This window comes from Peromyscus californicus, unplaced genomic scaffold, assembly GCF_007827085.1.
Source record: "Peromyscus californicus insignis strain IS unplaced genomic scaffold, ASM782708v3 Scaffold_4__1_contigs__length_199733344, whole genome shotgun sequence".
Classification (NCBI taxonomy): domain Eukaryota; kingdom Metazoa; phylum Chordata; class Mammalia; order Rodentia; family Cricetidae; genus Peromyscus; species Peromyscus californicus.
In genome coordinates, this window is record NW_026294562.1 from 172,067,469 (window position 1) to 172,082,729 (window position 15,261).

The following is a 15,261-nucleotide window of genomic DNA, read 5'->3' on the forward strand; positions in this document are numbered from 1 at the left end:
TCAGCTTCAAGTGGGTGCTGAGGATTTGAACTCAGGCCCTTCTGGTTGTACAGCAAGTGCTTTACCTACTCAGCCTTCTTCCGAGCCAACAACATTTTTTGAGACAGGATTCTGCTACGTAGCCTAGTCTGGACTCAAACTCATAATCTTCCTGCCTCAGTTTCCTGTGTGAGAGAATACCAGTAGTGTGCCACCACACATATCCTCTGTGAATGCAGAGAACTGAGCCCAGGCCCCCAGGAAACCTTGCCAAATAAATACCCCACCACTGAACCACACCTCAGCTGTCTTAGGCTGTTTGGAGCTGTGGCTTCCTTATTTCTGATCTTGTTTTCTCAGAGGTAATTGTCACAGCTAGATGATGAAAGGTGAGGAGGAGGCTTTGAAAAGTCTAGAGGGGCAGAGGTGGCTGTGTCTGTGTTCCTGCACAGGCCAGGGTGTGGCATACTCACATTGTCACCCGAGGGATCATCCTCAGTCCCTGCCTGGATGCCGTAGGCCAGGAAGCAGAGGATTGCCCCGATCCACAGAAGGATGGAGAAGCCCCCAAATAGCTGTCGGCAGAACTTGACCCATTCCGGGGTGGTGGGTGGTGGTGTGAGCGCATTAGGTCCATCTCGAGCCAGGATCTCCTGGGCCTTGCTGTGTGTCAGACCCTAGGAAGCATGGCACTCATATAGGAACCTTCCTGGAGAAGCCCTGGCACCCCACATCAAAACCACAGCACCCACAAGTACTCAGAACAAACCAGTCTCCAGCCCTCCCTCCCTCAGACCCAGGGCCCCAACACCAGCCCTGGCTCCGCCCATCCTCACCTGCACGCAGTCCGTATTGTATTTCCGGCAGACCTCTTCTACTGACATCTTGTGCTCTGTCTGAAATGATTGGGGGAGATGGCTCACCATCTCACACAGCTTCTCTGGGCAGGTGGGACTACTGTGGGTTGGTCGCGAGGGGGAGGTGACACTTACCATGGCCACCTCCTTCTTGAGGTCATCCAGGTCCCGGCGCTCTTTGGCCTTGCTCTTCTTGGGGGAGCCCTTGTCATCTTTCTTGTCCTGCGAGGTGGCGACACGGTAGCTGTCAGAGCCACCAGACTGCGGGCGAGAAGGGGTTCCAGAGCGACACCGGCCCTGCGTGCCCCGGCGCTCATCTTGGCCTGGCCTCTGCCTCTCTGGGGTTAGGGTTACCTCTGTGTCTCTCAGTGTCTCACTGTGCCTTCCTAGTGTCTTTGGGTAGCTCCCAGAACCCCTCCGAGACTTGTCTCATCTAGTTGGCCTCACTGTGTCTGGGTCCAGGTATCTCTGGGGCTTGGGGTCTGTTGGTCTCTTTCCTTGTGTCTATGAGTATCTCCCCTTCACCACTTTAATTTTTAAAAGTATTTATTTATTTATCTATTTATTTGTTTATTTATTTGTGTGTGCGTGTGTGTGTGTGCGTGTGTGTGCGTGCACACGATAGTGTATGCGTGGAGGTCAGAGGACAGCCTGCAGGAGTTGGTTCTTTCCTTCCACCATGCGTGTCCCGGCACTCAAACTCAGGTCATTCAGGTCATCAGGCTGAGAGGGAAACTTCCTTTGCCCACTGAGCCTACTCACCGGACCCTTTTAACTTATTATTAATTATTACTAATTAAGAAACGGGGTCTTATTTTTTAGCCCAGGCTGTCCCAGAACCCACTATGTATCACAGACTGGAACTCATAACAGTCCTCCTGCGTCAGCCTCCCAAGTGCTAAATATGGTCACGAACCACCATGTCTGGCTCGTGTGTGTGTGCGTGCGTGCGTGTGTGTGTGTGTGTGTGTGTGTGTGTGTGTGTGTTCACCTTTGAGACAAAGTCTCACACAGTCTAGGCTGGCCTTGAACTCCCTATGTAGTCAAGGCTAATTTCTGTTCCCCTTGCTCCATCTCTGCAGGGCTGGGGTTACAGGCCTGCACCCCCAGACACTGTTTACACAGAGCTTTGTGTATGCCAGGCAAGCGCTCTACCCACTGGGCTGCACCCCCAGCATTCCGTGCATCCTCTTGTCTTTTCTCTGTGGGCCTATTGAACTTTCCCGGGCTTCTGTCTCTGGCTTTGTGGCTATGTCCTCGCCGTCTGTCTTTCTCTCTAATCTGTCTCTTCGGGTCTGTTTTGTATTTACTTGCTAGCTCATCCCTGTCTCCTTCTGCCTCTATGTCTCTCCCGTCTCTGTGTCTCATCGAGGTTGCTTCTCTCCTTTATCTCTCCTCTCATGTGGTGCTGTCTCTGTCCTTCTGTCCCTGGTTCTGTGAGTCCGTCTCATCTCTGCGGTCTCCGGTTCTCACCATCTGTCTCCTACACCGTTATCTCAAACCGTCTCAATCTCTGAGCCTGTGGGGTCCTCTCTCTTTCCCAGGGTGGCGTCCGCTGGGATCTCAGATCGTCTCTGAGGGCGTGCGCTGTCTGTTGCCTTGCTCTGCCATCATCGTCTCTTCAGGGTATTTCCTGGGGTCTCGGTCTCATTCTCGCCTGTGTCCCATCTTCTCTGGTTTGTCTGTCTTGCTCTAGCTCTTTCTCTTTGTCAGTCTTTCTCCCTTACTCTCTCACCCTGGGATCTTCCTCCCTCCATCCTTCTACGTGTCTCCGTCTCAACTAGAGCCCCCCCGCCACCCCCCGGCCCGTCTTTATTAGAACATCTTTTTCCCCGTCTGTCTCACTATGTAGACCAGGCTATTCTCAATTCGTGGTGGTCCCCCTGTTCCTGCCTTTTAAATGTCTGGCTGCCAGGCATGCGCTGGACACCCAGCCCTGTCTCGTCTGTGTGTCTGTGTGTCTATCCTTGCTCTACTTATTTTGCTCTCTTTATGCGTTGGCACCCATCTTTCCAGTGCAAGGTCTCCATGGAGGTCACTGCCTGTCTCCCCCGCACAGCTCTTTGCTTGGCCTGTCTTCTGCACTGTGGGTGCCTCAAAGGACTCAGCAGATCTTGGGAGACCCCCAGAGGTCAGGCAAATCGTGAGAGGAAAGGGCACCCCGGATGACAGCGAGGACAAAGGCTCCGGTGGGAGGCAGTGTGCTGCCTATAAGTAGTCATTCCCAAGGGGCTTAATGGGCAAGATGTGCATCTGACTTTCCTCCTGCTGTGTACTGCAGACAGTCTTGAGCAGGGGATGGGCATGGTTGAGACTTGAGGAATGAGCAAGAATTGGGGGGTGGGGGGGTGGCGTGGCGGTACCAAAGAGCAATTAAAAAAAAAAAAAAGCCTTAGGCCTGGACTGAGTTCCGGTTTGGTGGTCTGGGCAGATGGGGAGCGTGTCTGAGGCTGGCAGGAAAGGTGGGCTGAGGCTCAGTGCTTGCAGAGGGCTGTTGACAGATCCTGCAGGCCCAGGGCCAAGCTGGGATAGGAGGCTCAGTACAGCTCAGCGCTAATCTCCTTGTGACCTTGTAGCAGCCTGACTTGCCTGCTGTCTGCCCCCAGGCCCCAGGCTGACTTCGGAGGATCGGGAGGGGCCCGTAGCCCCGAAGCCTGGGAATCCCGAGGAGGCGTGAACTGGGGAGGCGGGAGCTTGGCCCCAGGCCAGCCCTGCAGCAGGACTGTGCCTCAGACAAGGAGGCACAGAGACTTGAGGAGGCTGATCCTCCACCCTGAACTAGGGGCTACAGGGTGGTATGCCAACCTTTGCAGATGAGGCAGACACATGGAGAGATATGAAGACAGCACGTTATAAGGTCAAGGTGGAGAAGTGAGCAGGGTGGCAAGCATGAGGACAGACGGGGTCTGTCAGAAACAGGGGAATCAGCTGCCCCGTCCCTGAATCCCTGGGAAGCTGCAGTGTGGGTCCCCATGAGAAAAAGTGGGCTGGACTTCTGGCTCTGACACAGAAGGGCTGGGACCTGGACTCTTAGGTGTGAGGGAGGAGGCTGGGCCTGGTCTCTTGGGTCTGAGGGAGGGGGATGGGGGGTCTGAACCCTTATTCTGAGAAGGGAGGACTGGGAGTCGAAGGACAGTAATGCTCATGTCCCTGCTAACCCAACCTTGGGTTAGCTCCTGCTTGCCCTTGCCATGACCAGACTCCCCTAGAGGTGGCTTCCATCTGTTGGTATGAAGAACCGAGGCTTTCCCAGGGAAGGCAGGAAGCCCAGATGGGCGCACTGCAGGACAGGAGCACCTCTAGGGGCGGGGGACATGCCTGTCACGCTGCAGCCCGCCTCTGCAGCTCCTAACCATTTCCCATGCGCTCTGCCGTCGTTCTGCCTCCCTCACAGCGGCGTGGCTCATATGGTCTCTGCACCTCCACAGCCCCCACCCCGGGCACCTGCGACTGTCCTTTCTAAACACCCCTACCTTGGCCTACCTTCCGACCTCAGCCTCCTCTTTCCATCCCCCAGGGGAGCTATTAATTAATTAATTTATTTATTTATTATTTGGTCTCTGGGTAGAAATCTCTCTCTCTCTCTCTGTCTCTCTCTCTCTCTCTCTCCATGTCAGCCTCAGTTTCTCACTTTGTCTTTCTGTGTCTTTCCATGCCGGTCTGCCACCTCAGTCTCTCTCTTTGCGTCTGTGTCTTGTCCCTTACTTTGTTTTTTTTGGTGTCTCTTTCTCACTGTTTCCGCCCACGTCTGTCTCTCCGACATCGAAGTTTAATTTCCTTCCCCATTTCTTTATCTAAGACCACCCTTCCCCAAAGCACGGTACCCTTCTCTTCTCCCCAATCTTCCACATTCCCCAGCTTCAGTCCACTTACCTGAAAGCGGTCACTGACTCTCATCTCCCCCTTTTTCTCCCCTAATCCTCCCCCACCTAGTTTTCCTTCCCATCCCCCCTTACCCACCCCAACCCCATGTATCAGCAGCTCCATCCCCCATCTTCATCCATAGGCCCTTCAGCCTCCATCCGCCATCTTTCTCCCCATCCTTCATGTTCCCTTTGGTACCCCCATGCCGACCCTTTCTCTTTATCCGGTGGTCCCCAATCTATCCACTCTCTTCCCTGTCAGCCCTCCCCAAGTCAAGTCCCACCCCAGACACACAAGGAGGAATCCAGGGCTGCAGCAGGGGTCAGGTGGTCAGTCGGGGAAGGAGGCTGCATCTGCTGGAGAGACGCACAGACAGAGAAGGACACACGGACACGGAGGCAAGGACATAGCATGCATGCAAACTCCCCCCACACGACTGTGCTTGCACACCCTCAGCCAGGCACTTGTCTGTCAGCCATTTCTTTCCTGCTCCTCCCCCTCTTCCTAGCCCCTCATGTCTGTTCCCCCCCAGATTAGGGGCTGTACAAACTCTGCAGCCCCAAGTCGGTCACTGCAGATCACCCTTATCCAGGCCTGGAAGGAGAAAGAGAGGTCATCTCATGTCCATCCCATAGCCTGGATCTATCTGCGTTGGGCTAGGGGACCCGGGGAGCGGAAGGGGTCTTCAATGCCCTCTAGACACACTAACATAGCTCTCAGACACACCCAGACAGGTTGCAGGCTTTTAGATGGAGGGGGAGGGCACGGATAGCTGCAGACCCCGCTGCTAGAGGGAGCCAGGAGCACGCGCACACGCACTCAACCCTCAAGCAATTGCACTCGTGCCACCACACTCATGCAACGGGCACACGAGCAACCGCACAAGGTCAAACCGAGATGCTAAGGGCCAGCCCCCGCCCCCGTGGACAAAGCCACCAACATGCGCCACAGACCCTCTTCCACTCACTAGCCCGCTCTCCCAAACACACCATCACACTAACTGGTCAGGTCAGCCGGCTCGCGGGTCTCCGCAGACTCGGCCCCAGAGCTCAGGAATGCGGGAGCCCCCCAATTCCTGCACAACCCAGTGTCACTGGACCCACAAAATCACACACACGCAGCGCCTTGCCAACCCCTGCACCTACCCCCATCTTGGCGGCTCCGTGGGAAGAGGGACGGACGGGCTGGTGAGTGGTGGCCGCAGGGCCGGCTCAGGCGCGGGCTCCGGCTGGTGGGCCTCTGCAGCGCCCGCGCCGCGGTGGGAGCGTGCGTCTGTCGGTCCGTGGGTCCCACCGCACAGAGGCTGCGGTGGCCGGGGCCTCTGCCTCCTCATATGCCCGCGCCCGAGGGGGGAGGCGGCGCAGGCCAATCAGGAGAGGCTTTGAGCTGACGGACAGCTCGAGGCCCGGCCCCCGGTACTGCAGCTGTACTCCCCCTTCCCCCTCCACCGCTCCAACCTTGTCTCTGCAAAGTGGCGGCGCCACCGGGGAGCTGAGCACAGTGGGGGGTGGGGATCTCCGACACCCCACGATGGATGGTGGACCTAGAGATCAGCCCCCCTTGATGCAGGGAGGGACCTCAGGGATGGAGGCTCTGAGGGAGGAAGCACCTCGGAAACTGCCTCCTGGGAGTGTGGTGGGCACAGGGTGGGAGGAAAGCACCAGAGAATGCAGTAATGCAGGGCCCCAGAGCACCACCATCTTGCAATACGCAGGGGGACCCTAGGAGTCTGTGCTGGACACTGTTCAGGGAGAAGATACTGCAGGAGGGGGACTGGTGGGGAAACAGACAACAAGGAAGGCTCCCAAATTGAGGAGCAGTGCTGCAGAGGTGGGAGAGAGTCCTAAGACCCTCCTCACTGTGTCCCCACCCCGACTGAGCTACCCAGTAAGATACCACCACACATACCACACAGGAGACACAACAAAGCCAGAAGAACACCCCAGGAGGCACCACAGTTAGGCACCACCATCACCTCCACACACACCACCACAGGCTCACAACCATATCCCAGTCACACCTTCATCACCACTATCCTTCAACCAGAGGCTCAAAACCCGGTGGGGGGGGCATCCACGAAGAGCACACAGCCCTTACACCCACCACATCACCACAGAACCACAGTCACGATGCGGAAGTGCTGTGGAGAGCCCACGCCCTCCGAACACCACCTCCCAGACTCACATCACACACTGCACCACAGCTGACCTTGCACCATCTTACACGGAGAACTAACAGATTCCTCCACTTGCCACCATTGCACATGCCTGGACACACATTTCCTCCGGATCCCCATAGCAGCAGCCTCTGTGGCCACTGTCCCACGTACATGCCGTCGAACACACCTGCACATGCACTGCTCCCCAGTGTGTCAGGGCATGAAAGAAGGCTCACGGCACAAACTGGACAGATATTTGCTGTGGATGACAGGCAAAGACGGGCACAGACTCACAGGTAACACAAGTCATTCAGAACTAAGCCATGGGACACCATCCCACACTTCTCACACATCACACATTACTGTACTGTCGTGTATAACTTTGTTGCACCTCCAAACACATCCCAACATCCCTACCCACATGCCACACCCACATCACACTGTGTGTATACAGGCATATGCACACACACACCTTGCCATACACCCCCCCACGCAGCACCCATTAGTTTCCACATTGGAGTCTGTGGAGTCAGAGCCTTCCATCCCCACCCTGACACACTTTGCTTATGAGGAACATTCTGGACTCTCCCTGGGGATGCTGGTAGAAGACAGGGATGGGGAAAGAGAGAGAACTCTGGCTAGGAGCCCAAAGTAAGCCTGTGTGGGGTCAGGGTTTGGTTCATGTTAAGGTTAAGATGATCTGCTGGGCATGGTGGTGCATGCCTTTAATCCCAGCACTGGGGAAGCACAGGCTGGCAGATCTCTATGAGTTCAAGGCCAGCCAGGTCTATACAGTGAGCTCCAGGACATAGTGAGACCTTGCTCAAAAAAAAAAAAAAAAAAAAAAGAAGAAGAAGAAGAAGGAGGAGGAGGAGGAGGAGGAGGAGGAGGAGGAGGGGGATTAAGATGATCCTGACCTCAAGGGGACATTCAAATCTAGAGAGAGGGACACAGAGACACAGAGAGTTGGCCTGGGGCAGAAATAGATAGGGCCACAGTAGAAGGAGGAAGGGGGCTTCCCCCAGCACCCAGAGCTTCATCACAACCCTGTTCTCTGGCCTGTTCCCATCTCTCCTGCTGTCCCTTGTTGCCATGGTAACAGGGAGGCTGACTCTGCAGCAAAGGAGGTTGGACCTGCAGATCAGGCTTGTTGCCATGGAGATGAGAAGAAGGAGGAGGAGCCCCATCTTTCAGCTCAGGTGCATTGCTCTCAGACACCCCTTCCTCGAGTCTGTTCCTTACCCTGGGATGGAGGGATTGTTACCAACATTCATGCCTCCGTGCCTCCCATCTCCCAGTATGTAAGCCTGGAGGTCTGTGGCTGGTCCACAGAGGACAGGGTTAGAGTCAGGGAAGACAGGGGAGGGGGTCCTAGATCCCAGGGGATATGTGCTCCTCCTGCCCTCTAGCCAGGCTGGGGGTCAGAGGCTCCCCACATCCCACCCCAGAAACAGGCTCAGCTTCCCTCATGTAATTCCTCCTCAGACACCAGCCTGGCTAGACTGATGACTGATGCATCATGCTCCCAGTGCTCTGCAGAAGGAGAGGGGGAGGGAAGACTTCGGAAGGTCACCCCAGATGGAGGAGGACAGCAGAGCTCGTAGGGAGAGGTGGAAGGAGAGAGACGAGAGACACAGACTAGAGCCACCCCAGAGCCAGGGAGAATTACAAACACAAGACAGAAGAAAAGATCTGCAAAAGCAGAGATGAAAAAAAACAAGACCAAACAAAACCAGGAAGATAGTAGCAGACATGTTCAGTGAGGGTGGCAGAAACAAGGGGAACCTTAGAAGTTGGGCAGAGGATAGGTTTGCCAAACATGGAGAGTTAGAGATAATACGGGCAGAAACTCGGTGGGTTAGGGAATGAGGACAGACCCTGGAGAAGAGCAGTCTCGTGCTATTGGGGCAGAGAAGGGGGAAACCAGAAAAATCCGCAATGAGAGCCACTTCAACAGCCTCCAGCCCCAGGGCAGCAGGATGATTGATCAGTCTCGTAGAAAGACAGAGAGGGGGAAGATGTTGGGGCTGGCCTGGAATGGCACACACAGCAAGAGTCTGAGACACAGAAGCGGCCAAGTGGAGACTAAGGACACAGCGTGAAGCAGCCTGACATGGAGGTGCGGGCTGGGGGTCTCCTGGGGCGTGGCCTTGCTGCGGCGCGCCAGGCGGGCCGCCGGGTGCTGAAACGGACAGCTCCTGAGATCCTGTCGAGGCTGAAGGGCGGGCCCAGCTTCTGTCCTCAGCAGCTCCATGCTCTTGATCTTGTTCCCTTTGTCGTTCGGGTCCCCCTCGATCTTCCTTTAGCTTTCTATGACTTCCTGTCTGTCACCTCAACTGCCTGTGCCCTTTACCTTCCGTTTCATTTGCGTCCCCTCCACCCACCGGGTCTCTTTCTGCAACCTCTCTTCCTCTAAGAATCTCTCCCTCTTCTCGCCTCCAACACTTTGCAGCCCTAGCCCATTTTGTCCTCAAGATTTTTTCCCTCTTCCCTATCCGTCCGCCTCTCCCCCACCCGCGCCGCATCTCTCTCTCTTTCCTGCTCGGCCTCGATCTGGATCAGGCCGTGTGACCTTCAGTCGTCCTTTCTCCACAGAAACCTCCAGAGTGGCGAGGAAGGCGGGGACAGAAGGCAGGCCCACCCTTCTCCCTGCTCAACCAGCCCTCAGCCCCCTTCTCCCGCTCCTCGCTCCCTCTCTTGAGGCCTGGGGAGGGACATAACTTCAAGGTTCGGTCACTCTTGAAGGTGGCTTCACAGGGGTCACACACGCGACCCCCAAGTTCTCAATTCACTGTAGCCCAGTCCCACACCGCCACTATAGGTGCCACCCCAGACTTTAACACCAACAGTTCCCAGGCTCTCCCATCCCCCAGCCCCATCTGGTTTCATTCTTTCCGTGTCTTTCCTCTCAGTGTCTCCGCCCTTCCAGATCCTGCATCTCTCCATCTGTCCCAGGGTCTCTGTCGCAGCCTCCTTCTGTCCTGAGAGAAGGTCAATGGAGAGGGGGCGGCTGCTGGGACCTGAGCTGACCTGCATGTTTCGGGCATTGCCCAAGGTGGCGAGTGTGTAAATCTCTTTTCCGTTCTCCGCAGACTCCGAGTGTCTAAAAACACCCGTTGACCTCCCACTCCCACCCCCCAGAAAATGAAACCCACGTACCCCCCAGTTTTGGGGTTTTGTTCTTTTTTTTATTCCAACAGGGACTGAGATGTGGCAGGGGGAGGTATAGGGGGCCCAACTGACCCTCTCCCTGGGGGCGTCTCATAGAAATTCTGAGGTTTCTCCCCCCAAAAAAGAGAGAAAGAGAAGAGAGGAGGGGCACCAGGGGACACCCACATGTCCAGAGGCCCTCCCCACCTCCAGAAGTGTGGAGAGCCGTGTCAAGTCTTGGGGCGTCTGAGCAGTCCCAGGTTGGGGTCCTCCCCGCGGACCGCTTTCCAACTCCGGGAGCGGCCCCCCACAATCCCCAGCCCTTGGAGTCCTCGGTCTCTGCGCTCCTCCCGCCCTCGGCGCGGGATGGAATGCGGGCGTCCGCGACACCCTCGCTCGAGTCCACTAGGAGTCGCAGGCCGGCTCCGGAGCCGGGCTCGGAATTCACCGGGAACTGAAGGCAAAATCGCGGCTTCCTGTCCATCTGGGGCGCATCGCGTCCCTGCAGTCAGTTGGGGCGCACACCCGGCCCCGTCCATGGTCATTCGTGCTCAGTCAGCTCGCGGGGTCCTGTGGGGCCTGGCCGCGGCCGGGGAGGGCTAGTGGCTTCAGCTGGGGTGCCCAGGCCACGTGGGGGCGCCCCAGCCCCCGAAGCCCGCAGCGCCTGGATGCGCCTGCACTCCTGGCAGACGCGCACGTGCGTGCAGGGCGTGGGAGCCGCGGGCCGGGGCCCCCCGGGAGGTCCGGGGTCGTCCAGGAGGCGCTGCGGACCTCCGTGCGCGCCCGCGTCCCCGCCCGCGCCGGCCGAGTAGAGCTTGCCGTTGCTGAGTCGCATCTCTCGGACCGCGCGCAGCGACAGCAGGGCCCGACTCGGGCCGCCCGGGCGCCGGCGCCGGCGGGAACGCGAGGTCTTGCGGCAAGACACGGCGTGGCGCAGCTCCTGCAGCATCTCCTGGCACACCGACACCTGGGGGCAGCGAGACGGTCACCGCGGGGCACGCCGCGACCTCCCTCCCCGCCCCCACCTCCTTCCTGCACCTCTCCTCTCCTTCCCACTCCCTCCTCACCTCCCAGTTCTGTTTCCTTAGCCAACGCTGGTGTTTTCTGTACCGCTTCCCCCACCGCCATCCCTTCCTTTCTCAGCTTCATCTTTCCTTGTGTTTGTCCCTGAATCTGCCTTTTCACTTTCTGACTCCTGTCTTGCCACACAATATTTTCTGACTTCCCCTACCCTCTCCCTCCTGTTTCTGCACCCACATTATTGCAAGGCATATTTACTTAGTGCCAGGCATTGATCTGGGCACCCCGAGTTACAGCAAAGAATAAAAGAGAATTCTTGGTCCTTGGGACTTGGGATGTGGTTCAGTGGTAGAGGGCTTACCCAATATGTGTAAGGTTCTGGGTTCCATTCCCAGCAATGGAGACAGGGAAAAAAAAATAGAGCCCAGCCCTCCTCAAGTATGCAGAGATAGAAAACAACAACTATAAACATATATATTCTGTCCGATAGGTGCTTGGGAGAGAAATAAAATAAACATAGAGTGTGGACGGGCAGGATGCTGACTTCCGAGATAGAGCAGATGCGGAAGCCCTCCTCCGTGAGACCTCTATGTGAAGGCTAGGTGAGCCTCGTGATAAAAGACCTGGGGGGGCTGAGCATTGTAGACAGAAACCCAGTGCGAAGGTGCTGAGGTGGGGCCTGGCTTGGGAGGAATGGGGAGAGAGGGAGGAAGTGATGCCCGAGGGCGGGGACCATTACAAGGCTCTTGGTTTACTCCAGAGTCACGGGAGAATCGAAGAAGAGGGCTGAAGGCTAGTGCAGAGAACAGACTGTATGGGGAGCAAGGGGGAGCAGGGGGCCCGGTAGGGAGGCTGCTGGAGGGTTGTCCTGTGAAGGCAGAGCCCACAGGGTTTGCTGAGAAATGGTGAGGGAGAGAGAGGAAGGAGTGAGGGATAGATAATGCCCACACTTGGCCTGAACAAGTGGAGACTTGGCTCTGCTGTGTGGAGAGGGACACTTGGCACTATGCTTCATTACTAGACATCCCAGTGGGACATCATTACAGACTCTGGAGTTGGGTGTGGTGGCACATGCCTTGGGAAGCTGAGACAGAAGGATGACTGTAAGTTTCAGGCCAGCATGAGCTACATAGTGAGTTCAAGGCCAGAGGGGGCTACATAACCTGACCTTGTCTCCAAAAACCAAACCAAACCAGGGTTAGTGAGATGTCTCAGCCACTGAGGCTGTTGATCCAAGTTCCATCTCTGGGCCCCACATGGTGAAGGGAGAGAATGGACTCCTCAAAGTTGACCTCTGACCTTCACACTCACATCCAAACTCACAACTTAATAGAACCAAAACAAAAACTAAACAAACAATTAATCTTGGGCTGGGGGTCGGGGGAGACCCACACTTGGGAGTTATGGCATCTAGTGTCTCCGTCCCACCCCCTGGCAGTCCTGAGGTCCTCTCCAACATTACATCAGGATTTCGCTGAGTGACAGGATGAGACCAGACTCTCGTGCCTTGCTCTCTCTTGGATCACAGCTCTGGGGGATGTGAATTGCCCAGGAGGGCACTTAAGCAACCCTGCAGCGAGATCCTCCTTCGAGGAACTGAGAGGACTCCTGCCAGCTGCCACCAAGTGTGTGCATGATGATGCTTTTACTTCTTGTTTCCGGATGTTTGATGTTCCAGGATCTTACAGGCTGGTGGAAGGCTGTCCCTCTCAGAATCAGCCATGTTTTAGAGAGCTAAGGGTTGAACCACCCTTCCCAGCAAACCAAACACTAGTGAATCTAGAGAGGCCTGGGGCTGCAGACCTGTGACCCTAGCCTCTTAGGAGGCCGAGGCAGGAGGACTGCAAGTTTAAGGCCATCCTGGGCTAAGGAGTGAATTCAAGGCCAGACAGGACAACTTAGTGAGATCCTGTCTTAAAATAAAAAGCAAAAATAGGGCTGAGGATATAGCTTATTGGTGGAGCACTTGCTTAGAAACTGCCAGTGGGGTTCATTTACCGGGCATACATGAGGCCCTGGGTTCTACCCCCAGTGCCACAGACACAAAAACAAGACAAGACAAGACAGCCCATGCTCTAAGCCCACCAGCATGACTCAAACCAGCCAGTCCTTTGCTGCATTTTCTCTCTGCCCTGCCTTTTCCAGGGCCACCATAATGAAGACTGGCCCAGCCGCTTCCTCACCCTGCTTCCCTCTCAGGGATCATAAGGAACATATAAGAACGGCCTCTCAATCATAGTCTTAGATGGGTATGATGGGGTACTCCTGCAGTGCTACCACTTGAGAGGCTGAGGCAAACCGTGGCAACCCTCCTGCCTCGGCTTCTCAAGTGCTGGGATTATGAAGCCACGATGCTTGGTTTGTCTGTCTGCCTGTCAGTCTGCCTCTCAAACAGGATATCATGTGGCTCAAGCTGGGCTTCAACTCACTATGTTGATGAAAACAGTTGTGAACAGCCGATCTATGCTCCTACCTCTGCCTCCGTAGTGCACCAGCTCTTTCTTTTTTTGTATTTCAGGGTCCTGCTTCTCTGGTGATTCTCATCACTCTCCTTCCCTTCTCTGTCCTTTCTCATAGCCTAGATTCTTTGTCCAGTTCTCTGACCTGTCACCTCTCCTGGGACCTCCTTTATCTAACGAGGAGCTCCTTGGCTCTTCTCTTAACTTCTGGCTCCCCGACCCCTCCCCATCTCTTACATCTTCCCACTCCTTCATCCAACCCACCACTTTGGGTCCTTAATGTCCCCTGGGGTCTCCCCTGCTCCACCTCCAGCCACAGTCAATCTCCTCACCTCCTCGGACTCCGCTGACCTCCGCGTGGACCAGATGAATTCCATGACCGCCACGAAGACAGCAATGATGAGGCCGCAGATGAGCACGACAAAAATACCGCCAATGTTCTCCATGCCCAAACCTGGAGGGTGGGGACAGCCAGGGTATGGGCGGTGTGGGTGTGGGCCCACGGGGTTTCTGGGAAAGAGCCCGCACAGGAGGGGGTGGCTGACCTTTGGCCCTGTGGTCCTCCTCCTTGGGGCACCGGCCACCTTCCCACCACTTGCGCTTCAGGATCTCCAGCCTGTTGTTCTCTTGGAGCTGCAGGATGGCCAGCGTGATCTCATCCCGGAACGGGGAGCCTGGCCGGGCACATGGGGGGATGGCCATGGGCCCCACTACCCCAAATCCCACCTGCCCTGCCACCTCTCCCAGCTTCTACCCGATCTCATCACACAACAGCCAAGAGAGAGGTCAGGCCTCTCCAAGCTGATGCAAGCAGGATCAGGCGCTCTGTCATGGCGCTGCCATTCCTAGGAGCCTGGGCTCAAGGCTCACCCAGCCCTGCCACACTGGCCTCCTGGTGGGTCCCCATATCTGCCAGACAAAGCCCTACTTTAGAGCCTTTGCTTCTGCCCGGTACACCCTTTCCCTCCTCTCCCTTGGGTCCCTGCTTACACACTGGCTCCTCACAAGTCATTTTTGGACACTTGATTAAAAAAAGGCGCCAGGCCCTCCACCTGCTGTCAGTCTTTGCCAAAATACACCTGTCCACAGCACGTGCCACGCCTGCTTCCATAGGACACGGCTCTGTCTACACCCTAATATGCCTGCCACCTGGAAGAGCCCTGTAGCAGTTGGCTGAGTGGATCCCCATCCTCCCACTTCTGTATCCTTCCTCCTCTTCCCCGTCACGTGCTCCCCTTGGGCCCTCTATTCTGAAGCTGAAGCACCTACTGAATGCTAGGCAGTAGAGAGATATGGGCAAGGGGAGATGATGGATGCTTGTTGGTTCTGGGCCGACAGAGTAAGTACCCAGGTCTCACCACTTGAGAAAATATTACCAAAGTTTGGAGACAAACTAGTATTGGGGTTTCTATCACCGGGCACTGAAACAGTGTGTCCTGAAGTATAAACTGTTGCCCCTTGCTCCTTCCTGCTTCTCCTGAGGATCTGCTCTGAGCGAGGATGTAGGATTGATGTAGAGAACATGAAGCGAAGAAAACCAAGTCCGGTACAGCTGAACATGGTGGTATATGTACCACATGTCCCTAGTATGTGGAGGTGGAGGTGGGAGGGATCAAGAAGTTCAAGGTCATCTTCTTCTACAACCTGACCTACTTGAAGGTGAGACCTTGTCTCAAAGAACTAAAAACCAAACAAACCAAAATCTCGTCTCCCACGGAGGTGTTGCGTCTCGTAGCTCATGTTTACTGAGGTGTACATGCAAAGTCACCTCAAT

The 15,261-nt window shown here is 55.9% G+C and overlaps 2 protein-coding genes across 3 annotated transcripts in view; both read right to left on the reverse strand.

The window, feature by feature from the left end:
- The window catches only part of Atp1a3 (ATPase Na+/K+ transporting subunit alpha 3), a 29,500-nt gene extending 23,486 nt beyond the window's left edge, over positions 1–6,014 (reverse strand). Inside the window, exons 1-4 of one of the 2 annotated variants that reach the window (XM_052761190.1) lie at positions 5,846–6,014; positions 972–1,097; positions 816–875; positions 453–656 (exon numbers count right to left, since the gene is read on the reverse strand). In XM_052761190.1, coding sequence (XP_052617150.1) covers positions 453–656; positions 816–875; positions 972–1,097; positions 5,846–5,851 — 396 coding nt within the window. In that variant the 5' untranslated portion in view covers positions 5,852–6,014. The remainder of the gene's footprint in view (positions 1–452; positions 657–815; positions 876–971; positions 1,098–5,845) is intronic. The other variant, XM_052761191.1, reaches the window with a different exon arrangement.
- A 4,000-nt stretch (positions 6,015–10,014) lies between these two features.
- Positions 10,015–15,261, reverse strand: part of Grik5 (glutamate ionotropic receptor kainate type subunit 5) — a 65,072-nt gene continuing 59,825 nt past the window's right edge. Inside the window, 3 exon segments of the mRNA XM_052760606.1 lie at positions 10,015–10,975; positions 13,820–13,941; positions 14,033–14,161. Of these exon segments, the coding sequence (XP_052616566.1) occupies positions 10,550–10,975; positions 13,820–13,941; positions 14,033–14,161 (677 nt within the window). The 3' untranslated portion in view covers positions 10,015–10,549.